Raw genomic sequence first — 21,679 nt, 5'->3', positions numbered from 1 at the left:
TTTATTTACATGTATGAATTCAGCAGACACTTCTGTAACAGAGGAGAACTGAGTCTGTGATTCCAGTGGGACATGAACCCCCGACCTTCTGTGTGTAAAGCCTGCAAAACATCCAAAAATATCAGCCATTATCTTGGATTAGGGATTAGGGATTAGTGCTGTGAAAAATCTGGTCGTCCACTAATCGCAATGAAACGGTGAAAAATAAGTTGGGCTCAAACAAACAAACAAACAAAAAAAGACTCGCATTCAGAGACTAAGTGGAATTGAACCCTAACCCTTTTGAGGCATAGTTGCCCATGTCTGTGTTACAGCCATTGGTTTTCTAACACAGACATGGGCAACTATGCCCTCAATAGATGGCATAAAAAATGATAAAAGCATTTTAGCCTTTGACTTTTACATGACATTTATCTTCGTCGTCTATCTGCTCCTGACAAAAAAGTTTGCCCACGGCTGCTCTTATCAATAACTAATGCAAATACTGTAAATAAAAAAAAAAAACAATTTGATGAACATCAGAATTTCTTTAAAAAAAGTAAAATTCTAATTTTTTTTTCAATTTTACAAATATTGATCCTAGAAAATAAAATGCTGAAAATGACTAGATGAAAAATCTGAATTAATTAATAAATCAATTTTAAATCAATAAACATAACTGTAACCTCAAAATATATTTAACAATTTTAAATATATATATACAGTATATATTTTTTTAATTTCAGAACCACTGTTCTAATGTTACCATGGAGGGAAAACGGAGTTTGATGTATATATTATTACTGATAATAAAAACTGATAATAAAAACAAAATCACATGAAAATGATTCATTCTTTCACACGCGTGAAACTATTTACATACATGTTTTTTTTTTGTTTTTCCTCATTATATTTGACATTAAACTGCTTAAATGTACACAACCGTTTCTCCTCCGTGTACCTTTTGTCAGAACAGCATCAGTATGCAACTCAGGCTCCCCAGATGTCACCCAGTGTTCCTCACCCAGGGACTTCCACCTGCTAACGTGAACACATCACCGCACACAGCGCCGCCGTCAGCACTTCTCACAGTACAAGCGTCTCACGAGGGACGCCTCATTTGCACGGCGCATGAACGACAACGCAATTTATAGCCTTTTAAAAAACTAGAGTAGAAAAAGAAAAAAAAAATGGTTGATGTTTCTCAGCTTCTTTGCAGTACTGTGGCAGAGTACTAACACGACAGATACTACTACAGATACTAGTCTCCTCACTGGGATACTCAGCAGTACAGCCTGACTGCTGAGGCTAAAGAAGTACTGCATCCTCACCTGCAGCGGGGGGAGGAGGAGGAGGAGGAGGAGGAGGAGGAGGAGGAGGAGGAAGAAGGAAGTGTAGGAAGACTTAAGCAACAAGTGGAGCGACTGTCATCACAGCCAGCACATGTATTTACTCCGTGTCACTCTGTGTGTGTGTGTGTGTGTGTGTGTGTCACACTGCCTCCACAGTAACACAGCGTGACAGTGACACATGCACGTACACATACACACAAACAGACAGAGAGGGATGAGATGAGAGGGGGAGGAGGCCAGCTCTCCCGTCCTCACCCACACTCACTCTCATGGTGTCACAACATGAAGCAGCCACCGGTGGGAGATGTGATGCCAAAATTAAATACTCAAAGTCCAAAACTGACGAGCAGTGACACACACACACACACATAAGGTTACGGCAAATGTCACGGCAAAAATATATATATTTAGTTTTACAACTGTGGCGTTGTTATCCACGAAAAACAATTTAAAAATATTTCTGTTGTCGTAAATGAGTCTTGTGTTTACTGTGGACACTCTTTAGCCTTGACCTTTAAACAATGCCTAATTAATCCTAACAGTAACATTGAGCCAAGATCTAACACCAGCCTTAACCCCTAACCCCTGTAGAAAAATAAAATAAAATAATTTATAAATATCTAATAATTAAAAATCTATATTAATGAAATAACAATCTAAATTAAAAAAAATATTATAAAATAAAAAATAAATAAATGAATAATATATGTATAATTAAAAAAATAAAAAATACATACAGGATATTCACAAACCCCCTAATCCTTAGCCTAACTACCAAGGGTTAAAATAGTCTGAGTAACCGTAACCAAACCCTATATAAAAAAAAATAAAAAATGATAAAATACAACAATACATTAAAATTAAAAATAAGAAAATTAAATTAAAATAAAAAATATGTAAATAAATAAAAGTCATGAAGCTACCTGCCTCACAGACGTATGAGAATCTGTGGACTTTTCATATATATGTGTCACCTACCATACTGTACATACAGCTCATATATTTACACATATATTTGTCAAAACTCTTCCCATCAACGTCCCAACGGACAATGCAGTTAGACGGACAGAGCTCAGGTGACCGGGCCTGATCCATCATAGCAGAGCTCACAGTTTATTTTGAACACTGCCTATAAAACACTCACTCACCTGTTGCCCAGTGTTTTCTCTTCCTGGTCCTGTGGCTTGAAGAACCACTTCCCAATCCGCACAAAGCCCTTGTCCATCAAACATCTAAAGTGGAGGAGAAAAAAAAAAATCAATAAAAGTTTACCACCTTAATACTCAACCGTGTATCTGTATACTGCATTGTTTCCAAAAGACTGGATCGCGACCCTCAGGTGGGTCACAAGAGGTTTTTTTGGGGTCGTCTCGCATCATGTTTCCAAGGAGTTTACGAATAATGTCTGTTGACTTGGGTCGTGAAGGTTTGTGACTTTTAAAAATATGGGCCGCCAGAAAAAAAGTTTGGGAAACACTGAATAGTGTATATCACCCTTGAACACCAGGGGTCCCCAAAATGTTTTGTACCAAGGACCAGTCGACCGGTATCAGCCGTTACTGCGGACTGATAATACCGCACCATTGTTGAAGGATCGTTAACTTTTCCATATCAAACCTCTTTCAGACTTTCTCCTGTCAGTATCAGAGTCTGAATGACCTTTGACCTGTTGTTCTGAAACATTGACAGATTATCTTTGAATGAAAACAGTAAAGGGATATGACTGGATTATTCTGGAATGAAGTACATTAGTAAAACTGAAGTAGATTTTTTTCACTGTGTCTCACTGTGGCCTGGTACAAACTGACCTACGGACCGGCACCGGTCCCTGGACCAGAGGTTGGGAACCCCTGGTGCAGGGGTTGTGTAATCCCTGATTTACACAATGCCGCTAAAACATACATCAAATTCAGTCAACCCTGTTATTATATTCCACTGTATATATTTATTTATTCTGTACATGATTTTTCTTTGTAGTTGTTTTTGAATTTTACTCTGTGTACATTATTCTTCCTCCTTCCGTAGGGACAGAAGTAAAAACACAAGTTGTATTTTTTTGTATTTATGTACTTCAAAAAAATTCACAACAAAATCTGAACCTTCACCCTTTATTCTACTTTGACGAATTACTGTTATTATTATTAGGCAAGTTCTAAGACATCTGCCCCACAGTGGTGTGGAAATCAAACTTCTCCACTGACTGTGTCCTTTAATCTGATTGAAAATTTGACGACTTCACAACGTTCCCTCTCTCTCTCTCTCTCTGACTCCGTCTCTCTCTCCGTTCTCCACCTCGGCACACGGTGACAGGTTACACTCTTCTCTGCCACACAGAGACGTCCCCGTCAGATCTGAGAACCGGGTCAAAGGAATTAAACAAACGGTGTGAAGAACATCTCTGCTCTCTGTCAGACTGAAGATCTCCAGCGCTCTCAGCCTCCAGCTCTTCATCTTCAGCGTGGAGAGAGCTTCTTATCGCTGGATCTCTTTCTTCTCTGCCCACGTTACAAAGATTCCCATGTCAGATCGGCGTACGGCGTTATCACGCCATCGCGGTGTTAACACTGCATTAAACATCAGTATCAGTGCGATCGGTGCAGAAACAGAAACGCCAACGGAGACACAGGCAGAGCCTCAGGTTGAGAATCACGCTGTTATAATTTGACTTCTACTTCACTCTGTGGTAGAAACGACCAATCAGCAGCTAGCTCGTTTACACCTGAGCTCCTGGAAATGAAACCGAAAGTCAAAGAGATTTTAAGACAAACACATCTGCCTTAACCACAGAAGGTTCAAGCCCCAGAGGAACCACATATCCCCAATGGCGCCCCCTGTGTAGCCAGTGGGGGTTGCAAAGGCTCACATTGTGAATTTTCCCATTGTGGGACGAATAAGAGACTCAATTATTATTATTTGATTATATATTTTGATCAATTTTGGCTTCTTTCTTGTCTGGACTTGAGCTTTTTGCTGGTGATTGATCAGCTATGAGGTTTTTTTTTTGTGCTCTTATTTATTTATTTTTTTATCTTTTCGTTACCTTTGAGTAACTCTAGGCTAAACTGGAACTTTTTCCCCAGTATTTTGTTTTAAGGTCAACCTTCATTTACTCATCTTTTTTTCTGACTAATTTGAACACATTTCAAGACTAAATTGTAGCCACAGTTGTTCAAACCTTAGTATCACCTATTCCTAAGTCCTTGAAAACATTTTTTTTGTCCTAAAGCCTTAAGTTTGACAGGTTTATTGATCTCTGTGTTGTTTTATTTAGTCATCCATACTGCGCTCTCTGTTTTATCGGGAGGACTGGTACAAACATAACATAATTACTTCAAATAACAATAAGTACATGTTTATTCCCCATTTGTTTTCCTGCAAATAAGTACAAGTATATGAAAAAATACTCATATTTCATGAAATATAATTCCGCGAAACATCACAAAAGTGAAGTCTTTGCGCCTTTTTTACACTTTGAAATTTGTCAAGCGGGCCAGATTGAACCCCTTAGCGGGCAAGTTTTGGCCCGTGAACCGTATGTTTGGCACCCCTGATGTACAGTATCTTACAGTATCGTATAGTTATACACAGCCTGATGTACAGTATCTTACAGTATCGTATACACAGCCATGGACTGAGTACTACATTTGACATTATCAGGTGCGTGAAAGCGAGTTCTACGTCCAGACAAACGGTGGTGTTGACAGCTGAACAGAGTGCGACTCCATTTGACTCCATTTGTCCTGAACATGAAGTCATCACATTGAGAGGCAGTGAAAAATGACCTCATCTTCTAATGTACCTACACTGAGACTTCAATGCAAAGACTACGATATATTTTCTGACGCCATTCTCTTTATTTTTGTCCCTAAAATTCACATCGAGAGATTTTGTGTCTCCTATGAACTTTTGAACGTGAACGTATTCACAGCAGCTCGTTCTTTCATTAAGGAACGCAGGCCGAGAGCGCGGCCACTTTTACCTGTGTGACACAAAAGAAGAAAAGTGCGAGTGAACCCTGCTGTGGTGAAATGTGAGGTATAAAAGGAGTTAGCTTCAAGGTAATCAGAAGGTTAATTCAGGCTGCCCCCTATGATGATCACTGATGCTTAACTTAATAGAGAGCAAATATGTGCTGCTTCATTTAACAGATGGCTCTGACTCAGGAAGGAGAGCTTTGGCTACTTAAGCAAGTGATTCACTACTCAGGTTATAATTTCATTAAGGTGATGCTGGTGGAAGGAAGCCGGAGCTGCCTATCAATTACTATTAACTTCATCTGCTTTGTGAATGATGATCGTTTTAGCACAAAGCATCAGTCTAATTCCTGCGTGAAGCCGCTCTCAAATGCATAAAAGACACAACGTCTTCCAGGAAGTGTTCCGTGGAGAGCTGCACAGGAAACTGCAAATGTCTACATATATTTTTAGTAGTTTTTTTTGTTTGTTTGTTTTTGCAGCTAAACTGAAATGTACAGATAACGACCGTACAAACCCTGGTGGCAGTTTCGTCCAATTAGCATAACTGAAAAAGTAAAGATCCATTTTCTCTTCACGTGGCTCTGAGCACTTCGCTTGATTGAAAGACAAATTTGCTGCATTCAAACAAATGTATTTAGTGCAGAGGCTTTGGAAATGATGATGGAAAAAAAATGACTCCGATGTTTATTCAAAATACTGCATCAAATATCTAAGGCTTTGCCAGAGGAGTATGAAAACAGTACTATTTGTGTAGTAATACTGCGAAACACACCTGCTTTTAGATAAGGCAAAAGAAACAAAACACTAATCTAAATACCTAAAAGTCAAGACAAAAATATATGCAGGTAGCTAAAAAAAATAAAATAAAGCAGTATTTTTCAACCTTGGGGTCACAACCCCATGTGGGGTCGCCTGAAATTCAAATGAGGTGACCAGAAATGTCTAGTGATTAATAATAAAAAAAAGGACATTACTGATAAAAAATATTTTACTAATATTTACTAACTAGTATTCTAAACTGTATCCCTGATAAAAGTAATAATGTAGTATTAGTAATATACAGTACATGTAGTACATTCACAGAGAGTGAGTAGTTTTACCTGATTCATGTATAAAATATACAGCTATAATATTATACCAAACTTTACAGAGAATTTTATGTTCAAGTTTATCTGTTCATTTAAAAGTGTAAAATGAATTCTATTCTGTCGATGTAAAAGGAGTTAAAGTTTAACCTGGGGTGAAAAAATAATTCACTAGGAAAAAAAAAATCCTCTTTCCAGTGAAATGATGCAAAACCTGACAAAAGTCAGCACATTACTCCTCATCAAACATTCATTCCATTACTATGTAACTCCGCCTGTGATGTAACAGCCCTTCATGTTGTGTGTCGTGCACTTCCTGACTGCAGTTCTGACTGTGTTACTAATGAAGTGCAGTTGGAGGATTTTTTTTTTTTACCTCTCCAGCAGGTTGTGGATGGCCTTGAACAGCAGAGTTCTGCACTCGTAGGACAGTCCGCACTCCCACAGTCCCTCCTCAGCCACTGGAAGACAGTAAAACAGAATCCATCAGCTCCTGATATTTCATCATTAGTTATTTACTGTGAAAACATCTCCGTGCAGCAGCGCTGGGATAATAAACAACACATAAATCAGCAGCATGTGTTTATGGCTCACTGTAAAACCTCAGTGCATGTGCTGATGAGGATACCTGCACATCACAGATCAGAGTGTGTGTGTGTGTGTGTGTGTGTGTGTGTGTGTGTGTGTGTGTGTGTGTGTGTACAGTATATGGAGGCTGCCTGTCTGTACAGCTGTCAGCCTGGCTGCAGCAGCGGTCCAGTCTAACCCTCTGCAGTTGTCAGGCTCATTTAGTTGGAGAATGAAAGTACTGTATGTCTGCAGCCTCACACACACACACACACACACACACACACACAGGCACAGATGTGCATGTGTGTTCAGTAGGGACGATACACTCTACTCACACCATCAATATGGGTCACATGTTTTCTCCCGTTTACGTCATGAATTTCAAATCACGATTTTATTTAAACAAAATGAGCTCCAGACAAAGTCTGACCAAAGACTTATTTGTAACCATATATCAAATCAAATCAAATCTAATCTAATCTAATCTAATCTAATCTAACCTAATATAATCTAACCTAATCTGATATAACCTAATCTAAACTAATCTAATTTAACCTAAAGTAATCTAACCCTAATCTAAACTATTCTAATTTAATCTAAAATAATCTAAACTAACCTAACCCAATCTAATCTAATATAATCTAACCTAATCTAATCTAATCTAATCTAAACTAATCTAAACTAATTTAACCTAACCTGAACTAATCAAATCTAAACTAATCTAATCTAATCTAAACTAATCTAATCCAATCTAACCTAACATAATCTAAAATAATCTAATCTAATCCAATCCAATCCAATCCAATCTAATCCAATCTGATCTGATCTGATCTGATGATCCTGGAATTGAAACTAAACCGTGGATTACCATGGAAAAAAGTCAGATCTCAACAGAACTGGAACTGAACACCAAGACCTGATCAGTTCAATGCTCCCTCTGCTGGATTATCTACTGAAACCATTAGTGTAAATGATCAAAGGCCTGAACTCAATATTTATATTTGAATGAAATAAAAATACAATTCTGTCTTCTGTCAGGGAGACTTTAACCGACAACCTCTGACTCATCATCTCTGTGTGTGTGTGTGTGTGTCAGCGTGTTGTGAAACACTCCTGGTTTTCTTTTACCCTGTTACCCTTTAACCTCCCACCAACCTAACATTACTCATCTCAAACAAAAACACGGTGCAGCCTGTTCACAGCGGCCGTCTGTGTGTTGCCACAGCCCTGCAGGGCTCCTGGAAGAACTGGATGACTGTGGGTGGCTGTTTGCTTATAGGGTGGTGGCAAACAAACCAGGCATCACAGAAATACACAAGAAATAAAAAAGAAAGAAAGAAGGAAAGAGCGTGAGTGGCTGACGCCTGGGGGAGGGGCGGGATGTGGGTTTGTGCTTTCTTCCTTTCTCTTCTTCTTCTTCTTCTGTTTTTTCTCCCTGATTTTCTTTGTTGTTGTTTTTTTCACTTTCCCTTCCTCTGATTGGCTGCTTTCTTATGTTTCTCTCCTGCTTTCTTCTTCTTCTTCTTCTTCTTCTTCTTCTTCTTCTTGAACCCTCAGTGAATGTAATTTCCTTACTCGCCAGAATTACCCTGTAACCATGGAAACTCTGGCGGTGAGAACATGGCGCTCTGGTATTCAATTTCAACACTGCTCCCTCCTCTCCTCCTGCCCCCCCTTCCCTCCCTCTCTCCCCTCTCTTCCCTCCCTCTCCTCCTTCCTCTGTTCTAACGCTACCACCACCTACAACACTCCCCCACCCCTCATTTACTCCTGCTTCAGGGCTCAGACAGGAAGCTCGCTCCAGCCAGCTCTTCTGCAGAGCAGAGAGGGAGGAGGAGGAAGAGGAGGAGGGGGGGGGACACCAGCAGAATGCTAAGTCTCCGGCAAATCCAGCTCATTAACTCTCACACTGTCTCAACATCTTCCTTTCTCTCTCCTGCTCATGAAAAAACACCAAAAAAAAACAACTTTTTTTTCTCTCATTCTTCCCCCAGTCTGCCAAAACCTCCACAGCCCGTCTTCATTTGCCCTCCTCACGACCGGCTCCCCGACGGGCCCCCGACCCCCATTACCCCAAAAACTGTGACACTGACTCTTTGCCTCGTCTCCAGCTCCTCCAACACTTCAAAACAAATCACCGTTAACAACAAGCGGACGTGACATTGCGGTGTAAATCACATGTCGTGAATGTATATTTATGTGAAGAGTGATGGTTCGAATCCCTTCTTCTGTTACATCTTCACTGATGTGTTTCCAAATACAGTATGATCCCATGAAGATGCAATGAAAAATAATGGAGACGTTCAACTTAAAATGAAGGCATTTAAAGACTAGGTTTATGAAATTATTATTAAATTGTCAAAAATATTGAGTTAACTTCTTACCCATTCTGTCATCAATATGTCAACTTATACTCCCGCTAATATATAATATACATTTGTACGTCTGCTAACGATCACCTTAACTGTCATGAGAAAAAAAATCATCCAATCTCCAGAAGTTTGTGTACAGGACTTCCCAGGATCCATATTTATATACAATCGTTGTCCCACAGAATCATACATATAAATATATGCATGTTTAGTTATATATTTATGTGTAAAATATATTTAATGAATATTTTTTTAAGAATGCACGTTGTACCCCATTAAAGACCCATTATATATATATATATATATATATATAATACTTACACATATATGCACATATATGTATATATGTATACGCATATTTAGGGTCTTTAAAAACAATTAATTTTGCAGTACATTTATTTTAAAAGTACTGCTAAATGAATAAATATGCAGTACCATTTGACCTAACACAATACACTACTTTTAAACAGGAGTACTCCCTTTAATCCAATATAAAACCAAAGTTATTTACCACCGCTAGGACGATGACATTTCATCAAACTTCCAGTGCGGAGCCACAGTCCTAACACTGTAACAGCCGGAGCCGCAGCCCACCTGAGAAACACCCAGCTGTAGTTTTCTACTTCAGTCATCATCAAAGTGATGATTCAGACTAGTTAGACAGTACTGCAGTTCTTCAGGAAGTCCACTTCCTGAAGAGAGATATAAAAAAAAATCAAAAGTCCATGTGAAAGAGATCAATATTTTTCTCCATTTTTGTGTTCCTGTGGGAGCTGCAGCAATCTTAGCCCCGCCCCCTAATGCTCTTAAGGCCAGAACTGATGAACACCCAGCCTATCATGTGAGCCCAAAAAACGACATATATGAAAGATAAAAAAAACTGCCGCTACATATGAATTCATTTGAATAGTTAAGTATTGAATGCAGAATAAAACACAATATTAAAATCTGCACAAAGGTAGAGGTCGTCGGTTCAAAAACCCAGTGTCAAAAATGATCTATTTGTTGAACACAGTCACAGAGCTGAACAGCGACAAAGGCGACAATTCCCACATATTCTTTCTTTTTCAATTCCCAAATGCGATCTTAAAGCTCCAATAATGTCTCGTAAATTCCAGCAGTGCTAAAATAAACATAGTTGAGAAACAGCGTCCACATCAGGTGCCACACTTTATATCATACTTGTACAAGTGCCAGCTCACTGCAGCATATAAACACAAGGTGTGACAAATCACCCGTGCAAGAAAAGAAGGTCAGACACACACACACACACACACACTTTTACGCAGCCACACACATGTATAATAAATATAGAAAGCAGTGTGCGCAGAATGCTTTGATCTGATATATTAAAACGGCGACACCCGCAGGGATGTGGGAGGCGTATGCAGGAAGAAAACACCATGAAAGTGTCATTCCACCAGCAGTCAGTCAGAAATAAAAACACTTGGACTTTTTACCGTCTGTTAATCAGAGGAGGATCACAGATGGCCCCGGGGACACGCCTGCTGGAGACACTAAATGCACAGTTAAGTGCAGTAAGGCTTTAAACCCAACCCCTGATCCATTGTTGGTCCCTGTCTGCGCTGCAGGGAACTGCATCAAACCTGAGAGACAGAAGCGTGGAAGGAACTCAGTCTTTGTCTTTGTTGAGTTGAAGTGAAGCCTCAGCGTCTCATCGCAACGATGAGATTTTTATTGAAATCCCCTTTATACTTGAGTTCTCTGTCACAACGTACTGAGAGAGAAAATACACGGGTTCAACGGTTTGATGAAGTAAATTGAATTAATTTCTGTATGTAACTCAATCCAAGGACATGGAAGTCTATCCTCCAGAGACAACAGTAAACACCGTACTGTGGGACCCATTGTTCACTGACACCATTTTTTTAACCAGGGTTTCCCAATCCGTGGTCCGGGGACCAGTGCCCGTCCGTAGGTCATTTAGTACCGGGCCTCAGTGGGACATAGTGAAAAAAATGTACTTCAGTTTTCAGTCATTCAGCGGGCCTCAGTGGAACATAGTGAAAAAATTGTACTTCAGTTTTCAGTCATTCAAAGTCTGAATCTAACAGAAGAAAGTCTAAAAGATGTTTTATTTTGAAATGTAATGACCCTTCAACGATGGCGAGCAGTAACGGCTGATATCGGCCGACGGGGATGTGGTACGAAAAAGGTTGGGGGCCCCTGGTGTATAAACAGTCAAAACTAAAAATCAAAATTTGAGTAATTACAAACGGCATCATTGTAAGCGGCAAACTTTGTAAAAAATGCCATCATTAACGTCGGTTGACAAAACCATAATATAAGAATCTGGAGAAACTCAAACTGGATTTAATTAGAATAATTAATTTGAATAATTAAATGTCTGTTTCACTATTAAGAATAGCCTTATTATTAAGGACATGTTACTGTAATTTCAGACATTTCTTTCCAACTTTAAGGCTGAAACATTAACAACATTAAGTCACAGTGCTTTTTTGTTGTAAAACTGTCGTGTCCTTTCAAAATAAAACAACTTTTGAGTTTGACCTGTTTTTTTTTTTCTTTCTTTCATTTTCAAAACAAACACAAGCAATGAGCACAATTAGATGGATTTCCACTCCACAGTGACACGTGCAGTACTCTGCAGTACTCAGGCGACTGATGAGTACTGCACACTGTGTAAGAGCGTGTAATGACATGACCTTTATATTGTTTACCAATTTGTAGTGAGGGTTTTAAACGCTGACTATTAATAATGAAAATAGAACATATTGTTTATTTGACACGTTGACTAAATAAACAACATACTGTTTAGGGTTTTTTTTTTTTTTAAGTATTTGCAGCCTTAGACAGCCTATTTACAGCCTTAGACAGGCTGCTCTTCATGCAGAGTGGTTTAAAATAGTTTCTACAGCTGTGGGAAGCCAATATGTATTTATGTAAAGTACTGTGTCTTAGAGTCTCCTTGTGCACATAGACGCTCTGTGCATGACTTTGCATGTTGCTCTCACACTGTACTCCACTCCACATGTATGCGTGTGCACGCCGCACAGCAAATGTAGGTTTATATTCTCTCTTTTTTCACTCCTTTCTGATACACAGGGCTCTTAACTGCGGCTCCATCCCAGCATGTACATGCACTGATGGATTTGGGTCGCCTCCTTCTCTCCCTCCTCCTCCTCCTCCTCCTCCTCCTCCTCCTCTCCACTACATCAACCTTACTTTCCTTCCTCTCTATCTACGCTCTAGCTCTCCATCTCTGTCTCTAATTTTCTCATCCATATTCCCCCCCTCCTCCCCCCGCCCCTCTCCACCACCTCTTGTCCTGACTGTGCTGGTCTCACACCACTAGAGGGAGTGACCACTCACAACAGTAATGCCGTGCTAACAAACACAAAGATGGTATTGATTGATCTGAGGGGAGGGGGGAGAAGGCGGGAGGTGAGGTGTGACAACACTCCGTTTGCGAAAAGATGAGACTCCTCAACATACTCTCTCCTCCCCCCACCCCTCTCTTCCTCTCTTTCTCATTTGTTCATCTGTCCTGGATCAATAAGAGCAGCAGACTTGCCGTCCGGTGGTGCCTCGGCCTCATGCAGACAGTGATCTGTCACGGGGCAGACTGTGTCTGTGCGTTGGTATGTCCCTTTAACTGCTGGTCGTTTTCCTCATGAAAAAATATTTGAATTTTTTTTTGACCAGGATGAACCAATTAACACCAAGCAGATCAGCAGTAGCTGTTCTGCCCTGTGGCGTATTTCTTTAACCCAGGGTCAGTTAGCATGACATCACCGATGCAGCACAGCTACAGCTGATTGATCAGACTCCTCAGAGACTTCGGCTAACATTCATTTGTCAACTCGCCCATTATCGTTGCATACAGCTCAGCGCTCATTGCTGCTGCAATATTATCAGGTAACTAACATGTCTAATGCACCGCCCTCGTGCTTTTCTGCCACTCCTGACCTCCTAACGCGATTATTGAAGAGTTTAGCTTCTTTCCTGTTATCGTATCTTACACACATTCCTCCTAGATCCATACAGAGCAGATCCTATTGACCAACACTCAGCAGAAACATTAAGATAGATTTTTTTTTTTTTTAGTTAATTGCAATCTGTTGCCTAAACTTGGATAAACACCTTTTGCACGGTCCAAAGAGGTGGATCGCTGATTCAGAGAACGAGGATTGTGGGAGAATGTCTGGCATTTGATCCAGTTAGGTTTGTTTTTTTTTCATCTCCTCTGTGTCTTCAGTGACATTGAACCAACATGTTTTCATTGACAAAAGAAAGGAGAAGACTTCATAACTATCCTTTTGGTTAAAGTTTCAGTCGAGTGTCTTTATTTACGAGGCTTTTGTGTTTTTTTTTTCTGAGAATTTCATTCTCAACAACTCTTAATGTTTTCTTGTCGTCTTGGGAGGTTTGGTGGAATTGTTGTTTAGAATGAGCTTCTGGTGCGTTTTTGTTTATTACTCGAAAAAGGATTGTTAAAAAAAGAGCGTTAATATTAAATGCACACACGCAACTACACAACAAAGACAACACCACAGTAACCAATGACAGCAGAGGGTAAATTACACGTCCATAAATACATTAGAGTTATGTGAAGCCGTCATTGTATTTTCAGGAGACTACCTGACAGTGGCGCTGACGTGAACGTCACTCATGAAAACTGAGAGACGGTGAATGAGTTCTGAATAAAGAAAGAAATCGCAGATCATAAAATGTGATATTTCCAATAAAACAGAAGCGGCAGCTATAAATTTGTTACCAATTAAATATTAAAGAAGAACTGTTTTTTTTTAGGGCATTGACTTGATTTATACTTTCATTATTTGTTGCTGTCTCTTTTGGTTTATCTTACTTTGTTCGTCTCTTGACGCGGTCACAGCATCACAGCGTAAACAGGATAAATTCTCTGCGAGAACACTTCAATATAAAGGTGTTGGTTGTAATAAGCAAACGGGGCCAACTCCTGGTTTACTGCTCACAAGGACATGAGAAAAAGTGTACGAAGGGAGACGCGAGAAGAGCCCCAGAAGGGCCACCTCCGATTCTTTATGTATATAATAATAGCTCTTCACTGTCTTTGAGCGGGTTGTTAATACAGCAATAATATGCCGTATTACCCTGGCACTGAGCCACAGTCGACGCAGCCAAAGAGGAAAACAGGTTCAGTAGATACGGAGTAAAAAAAAAACACATCCAGACCAGACCACTAACTTCACTAACCTGCTTTCACTTGGCCTTAGCTGAACCTCATGTTTGCTCATTATAATTTTAATCTCTTTGGCAAATTACATTTCCATTAAAATAATTTTCTAAGTTGTCATAACGTGTTTAGAAGTAGTTTAGAAGCAAAAACCTGTATAGGTGTCAGAGGTGTACAAATGTGGCTAAGGCTAGGCTAAGTGTTGGCTATCTTTTCAGATTTAGCTTAAACTTTAGCTTCTTTCTTTTGCTCCTTTTTTTTTAGCTATAATCACTGGTTCATTCTTTGCTATCTTTCAGGCTAACTTTAATTATTTGCTAATTCTCTGCTAATTTTAGCTAGTCACGAGAAAAAAATATTTTTCTGGATGAAGTTTACCGTACCGTTTTCCCAGCTAACATTAGCTATGTTTAGATAAACTTTGTTGTTTCAAGTCTCACTTTTAACTATTTGCTAATTGTCAGCATGTCTTATTTTGTGTCAACTGCAATACTATATTTTGAGTATTTTTAATATGTTTGTTATGATCAATTTAAATATAAACATTCATTGGTTACGATTAGCAATGTCCTATTGGGTCTCATATTTATTTGACATATGATTTTAGAAACTGAGTAAGACATTTTACAGATTGAAATACTTCAAGGTAATTTCAAGTATTATGTGGATATTTTGACTTAATGTATTTATTTTCATGACCCTCCTGTCGTCTGTCATTCTTATAAACATGGACGCTTTTGTTGGATTACACTAATCCAAAATGCATTCTGATTGGTGGTGTCTCCTCACGCTGCTTTTTTCATAATCCTATTAGATTCCTAACACAGAATTGGATTAGCATCAGCATAAGTAATTAAGCTGAAACAGAGCAGCAGCAGCGGTGGTTGTAATAAGAAGGCAAAAAAGTACTCAAAGACATGAACCTTCAGCTCCTGAGATCTAATCAATAGATGGAGCTAAAGAGGAGAACGCAGGCCAAACGCTTTGACCTCCGTGTCTCCAGCAGCTGATTACTGAGGTCATACCGACGCTGAACAACTTAGGGTCTTTCCTGGGTTTACTCATTGCTTCCACATCCACTGCAGATTGGATCCAAAGTGCAACGACACAGATTATCTTCTGGGGCAAATCAGGATTTCATTATGGGGTAATTGCTACCATCACTGAGTGTGGATGCTTCCAACATCTGTTTTGGAAAATAGGCTTGTTTGTCATCAGAAGAACATTTCCATGAAACCTGTTTCTCTTTCTCTTTAGCCTCGCTAATTCTTCAGCCATTAAAAGATCAAACGGGTTTATATATGAATGTCATTTGTTCAGCTTTTTCACTTTTCCTCCAGTTTAGCACATCTTATTCAACAGCGCAGATATTTGGCCTGTGACATTAGAGCCTTTAACGAAGCCCCCTCTTCCTCACTAAATTAGGTTCCTGTGGTGAACACAAGGAAGAAAAAAAAAAGAAAAGGCAAAACTGGGCATCATTTTTTCCACTGTGACAGTGAACCAGGGCGTTCAAACATCGTCAAAGGAGATTCACCAAATTTCAAATATCTGAGAACGAGATGTTTGGGAGTAAATGGGCTGCAGCGCATGGATTTACCACATTTAAAAACCTTGGTTTTAACTGGAAAAGTATTTAAATCAAACACATTTAAAGACTAAGAAATTATCATCAATTGTGAGAAAAAGTTCAATACCAAGTAAGTCAATTGTGAGTGAATTGAAACTAGATAAAAGTTGGTTTTCATTACCAACTTTTGGGACTTATCTGTATTATTATCTGATACATTTCACTTCATATTTGATCTTCAGAACATTCAACAGTCAACTCCCTCACCCTCCCGCCTCGGACCATGTGACTGTTGGCTGCACATGTTTCCATGATCCACTGACACCGTTTCCTACATTTTTCCCTGACACCTCCAAACTGTGCCAGGACTCTGATCACGTTCGCTGAAGTTCAGATGACAGTAAACAGGCAGTTCTGAGAAACACAATGACTTCTTTTATTTTGACTGTGTTTGTGAGCAGAGAGCAAGTCAAATTTACAACCTCTGCTTTCAATCATGAATGCTGGCAGTGTTGCCGGTCCAAATCCTGCCAATGCTCATACAGCTGTGAAACTGCAGCCTCACAAATGTGGAAAATTATCTGACTCTGGTCTTAACGTCAGCTTACCGAGAATCCAATAAAGATTAAATAATATTTGACCTGTACAAACAAATGTGACCTCAAAGAAATGAACGTGAAATTAAAACTAAAATAACAATTATGTGCTGAGGCAGAAAAAAGACAGACAGAAATAAACTTTTAACTTTTACAGTTCTTTATAAATAAACTCAGAGAGAACTGTGATGTCAACTTCTGGGATAAATCCGAGTTGTAACATAACAATCTTTAGAGCTAACTGTTAGCTGTTTTGCGACACTGCATGATACATGTATGCTTATTGTGCGGTCAAAATGTAGCTTTTGGCTAATGTTTAGCTCTATATGGTGTAACCTAAATTATGATTATTTCTTTGCTACATCCTTGCAGCAGCTAGCTTAGCTTTTTGCTAAGTTGTAGGTTGTGACTACATTTGACATATTCTAGGTTGTGGCTACATTTGACATATTTAAAAATGTCATCATTTTGGTCAAATCTTGGTCATTTCTGATCAAATATTTGATGTTTTCTGGTCAATGTTCAATATTTCTGGTTAAGTCAACTCTTTCAAGTTCAAATATATTTTTTTTTATATTTGACTGCCGTTTATTTTCTATCATTTATTCTGTCTTGGAGGTTAAATATAGAGTCGAACTGTGGGAGGAACCGACAGTACCTGGTGAAAATCCATTCAAACTACATACATCCAAACCATCAGTCACATGTAAAGGACTGATCCTGTGATTATCTTGAAAGAAGGCGGGAACACTATCCCCCCTTCCACCATGTGGTCACAATTTTGGACATTCATCACAGTAAAAAAATAAAAAAATAAAAAAAATTACAGGCTCTGGGACCCAGAGAATCCAGAAGGATGGACAGAAGCAGTGGCATTAGTGACAGCACCGAAAGGAGGAGGGAGGAGTGGGGGGGGGGGCAGAGGTGGTTCAGAGAGAGAGAGAAGGGGGGGAGAGGGTGAGGGTGAGGGATGAGGGGGGAAATCTGGAATCAATTAGGTGAGTAAGATGGAGCTGCTCGCATACTTGTGGGGTTGAGTCAGACAGAAAAGGCAAAAGCAGGGTGTGAGTGTTGTACCATGAGCGCATGTGTTTATAAAAACACGAGCTCAGAGAAGCAGCGACCACGTACACCCCTGTTAGAAAATCGACTGAACCGCAGCGTCCGCCGGCCTCGTCCGACCATCTCCTTCTTTTTTGTTCCTCTCTCTCTCTCTCTCTTTCACCCCCCCACAGCAACGCTGGGAGTCGTGTTGCAGGCGGAGAAGCTCCACCTCCGCCGAGCTGAGGTCAAAGTGGAGGGTAAGAATGAGAGGCTGGCAGCAGCCCAGGCCGTGTCAACACAGCAGCTCTCAATATTCCCTTACACAACTTCCCTTCATTACTGCTCCGCAAATTCACTGCACATTTTTTTCCTCCACTGGCTACGACCATGGGGGAATTTGACTTTGACACAAAGCAAAAAAAAAGAAAAAAAAAAAAAAGAAAGAAGAACAGGAATTTTACTGAGCAAGTGTTGTAGGAGGAGACACATGCACGGATGTCTCACGTTACAAACTGAAGTCACACTTTTTACTCTGACTCTGGCTCCGTGTGATCTTCAGTAAACAAAGATTATTCTTATCTTCAGACCAATCGTGTCATTTGGTATTTTCTTATTACTGAAATTATTTGTTAATCAAACCTTTTGACACATATCTGGCATCGTTTCTATTTTTATTTTCTTACAAACCTGCAGTCCTTTTGTTGAATCTAGAGTTATCTCTAAATTCCACTTCAGATAAGATTCTGACTGGTTATTTTGGAGCAAAGCCAATTTATATTAAATTAATAATTGTATCAATCTTTTAGGCTATTTTCTTCTTTTTCTTTTTACTTAGGAGCTCAGGGCTTTTTGGCTCGATATATCCCTATTCTTAAAAACAAATACACACACACACATATATATATATATATATATATTTAGCTAGAAGTTTGCCTTATCTTAGCCAATCAGATATAAACGGTTAAACTGTGGAAAACTGTGAATCTAGTATTGAAATATAAATTTAAAGTTCAGCAAAAGTTTAAAAAAAATTAGAATTATATATATATATATGTATATATATATATAACTTTTGACTGTTTTAAGATTTAACTGATCTGATTCTGTTTGGACAACTAAACATTTCTTTTGTTAATAAATGCTACATAATCGGCTAGGTTTTAGCTATATCTGTGCTAATTCGTAAATTAGCACTCAAGGTTTTAGCTATATCTGTGCTAATTCGAGAATCGCAGAATTATAGCTACTTCAGCTACTGTACGTTTTGATTATGCTGGCCTACTCTTCTACTCATGTTTTTACTATGTTTAGGCCACATTTTCATATCCTTCTGTTTGATTTTTTTTAGTTTTAGTTTCACACACACGGTTTGTTTTAAGCTTTTAATAACTGGTTCAGTGTTTTTGTTTGTGCTACTTTGTTGTTTTTGTCACCAACTTTCAACTGTTTGTAACAAAACTCCTAGCCTCAAAGGAAATTGATTCCTTTAATTTATGTTTCATGTACTTAAATATGGCTACTGTTTCTTTAACTCCCTGTCACACTGATTCCAGCAGTGACCTGGCATCAACGCTTCGACCATGGTTTAAACTTCTGTTTAGAGAGAGTTGAAACACAACCAGCTCACAGGAAATAAGAAAAAAATAAAATGAAATTAAACCACAATGTGGAATCACTACATTCCTCCCGCAGGGAAACAGCAGCTGCCTACAGCTCAGATTTCTCCCGACTTAATTCGTAGTTGCACATTTGTTGGCGATCACGGACAGCATTTTCTTCTTCTCATTTCTACATGAAACAGAAACGACACACAAGCGCTTTCATTTAGCGCCGCGCCAGTCAGTGCTCTTCTTCTTCTGCTGAGACGCTGCGTTGCTAAAAGGATGTTGACAGTGTTATCCATAATTTACAGAATGTTTACAGTATTGATGTAGTCAGCGCAGTTTCAGAGCCACTGCAGAGAATCATATTGAGCGTGATTACAGCAACATCAAGAGAGTTATGTGTTAACACACTGCAGCTATTAAATGGCATCCTGTGATCTTTGCCGGAGTCGATGCAGAACAACTTTAAAGCGACACGAGCGCCGATGTGACTCTTCTGGGGGTTTTTTTCTAATAAATCTTGAAAAAGTCTTAGTTAGAATTTTTTTTTTTTTTAAAAGCATGCAGTAGCAATATTATTCAAAAGCATGTCTAGAAAGGCTAAATAAAAAATAAATACAAATGTAAAAATGTAAAAAATTTAAATTTTAAAAATAAAAAAAATTGAAAAACATTTTTAAATTTTTTAAAAAAAAATTGAAAAAAAAATTGAATTGTTTTTAAAAATTGAAAAAAAAATTGAAAAAAAAATCAAATTTTTTTATTAAATTAATAAGAACAAATGTCTAGTTTATGTGTCTGGGATCCTTTTTCAGAGCACAAATTTGCCAATAATTAAATGGGTTCATCTGGAGCCAGTGACGACTGCTCCAGCACTGAGGATAGATTTTAATCGTTTTTTGATTTTTTTTTTACATTTCTTACATTTTCTGGCCACTGTTTTCTGTATATTTCCACTAATGTTCAGTGAGATTTCAGGCAATACTTTCCAAATCTCTACTGGTGCTTTTTTTTTTTTTTTTTTTAAATTGGCTTCTTGCCAACACTGACTATCAAAAATGAGCCAACTGTGCAAAGCAGAGGCAGGATTATTATCCCATATTTCTGTGTAATTTTACAGTCACTTAGCTCGATCAATCCAGCACACACACACACACACACACACACACAAATCTTTTCATGTTGTGCTTTCTGTGGACGAGTGGATGCTCACTGATAATTGAAAGTGTTGTCCCACGAGTGACTGAGAAATAAATTAATGAATGGGATGTTGTGTCTGATCTGTTGTTTGCACAGATTCGGTCTCTGCGGTCTCCTGTAATCTAAATTAGCCCCGGTGCCGATGTGAGAGTCGGCAAAAAATAAAATAAAAATTATTAACTGCAATCTGTGTAAATCAACTCTCCTGTTTACTTCTGTTTCCTTAGCTGAATGTTGGGAAGATAGATTGTATTGATTGTGCAGTTTGTTATTTTCTCTACGCCAGCGGACGTCAGTGAATAACTCCAGCGCCTGTCGGTCCAACAACATCTGCGGCCGAGTCTTTGAATTCCTTCACTTAACACAGTTTTCTTCATTCCTTCATTCATCCTTTAACACTTGACCTTTTCTCGGGGTTGCTAGGGAAACTAGAGCCAATCCAAGCAGAGGTTAGACAAGGACACGGTACAAACCAAGACAGGTCGCCAGTCCATCAATGGGCCACGTGTCAGACCACATACCTGATGAGAACCACCAAATAAGACTTAATCATTGCCCAACTCGCCAAACTGCATGTTTTTAAAATACATCGTCATCAGCGTACAACGTCAATCTGCTCTACCGTAGCTACCAAAACCGTTCAGGAGAAACTGAAACATGTTTGGGTTTAGTGCTATAAATTGCCTCATTTCCTGCTACATTTCTATTGGCTGATTAGTAGACGTAGGTCGTAGCAGCTGTCACACTGTGAGACAATTTTCCGAAATTTTATCTTGGTTATCTTTGGTCGCAAGATGCTATCAACAGCCGTCCTTGAACATGTCACACCGTGTTAGAGCCAGGTCCAAATATATCTCCACGTTTTTCCTACGATGGTCATCTTTCTTCTGAGCGCAGTGTATCCCGGCCTTAAGACAGACGACATTTCAAAAATGTCTTCCGACGTTTGTCGAATGTAAAAAAAACAATGGAAAGGACAATGTGGAAAAAGGCGGACCACAATATTTTGCCCTTTTAAAATACTGAGTAAAAGAGTTTTGTGCTGCAGAACGTAATCACCCAGTTAAATATAGAGAGGACACACACCCACAGTGGTTTCTTGAGCGGTGCCGCAGCAGCAGCAGTCAGGG

General features: G+C 39.0%; 1 protein-coding gene across 1 annotated transcript in view; it reads right to left on the bottom strand.

Annotated features, from left to right (window-relative positions):
• LOC103390248 (mediator of RNA polymerase II transcription subunit 13-like) overlaps window positions 1-21,679 on the bottom strand; it is a 90,024-nt gene that overhangs the window by 15,178 nt on the left and 53,167 nt on the right. Inside the window, exons 3-4 of the mRNA XM_008326032.3 lie at window positions 6,770-6,854; window positions 2,480-2,563 (exon numbers count right to left, since the gene is read on the bottom strand). Coding sequence (XP_008324254.1) covers window positions 2,480-2,563; window positions 6,770-6,854 — 169 coding nt within the window. The remainder of the gene's footprint in view (window positions 1-2,479; window positions 2,564-6,769; window positions 6,855-21,679) is intronic.

This window comes from Cynoglossus semilaevis, chromosome 14 (assembly GCF_000523025.1).
Source record: "Cynoglossus semilaevis isolate Cse_v1.0 chromosome 14, Cse_v1.0, whole genome shotgun sequence".
Lineage (NCBI taxonomy): Eukaryota > Metazoa > Chordata > Actinopteri > Pleuronectiformes > Cynoglossidae > Cynoglossus > Cynoglossus semilaevis.
This window is presented reverse-complemented; position numbering and strand designations above follow the sequence as displayed.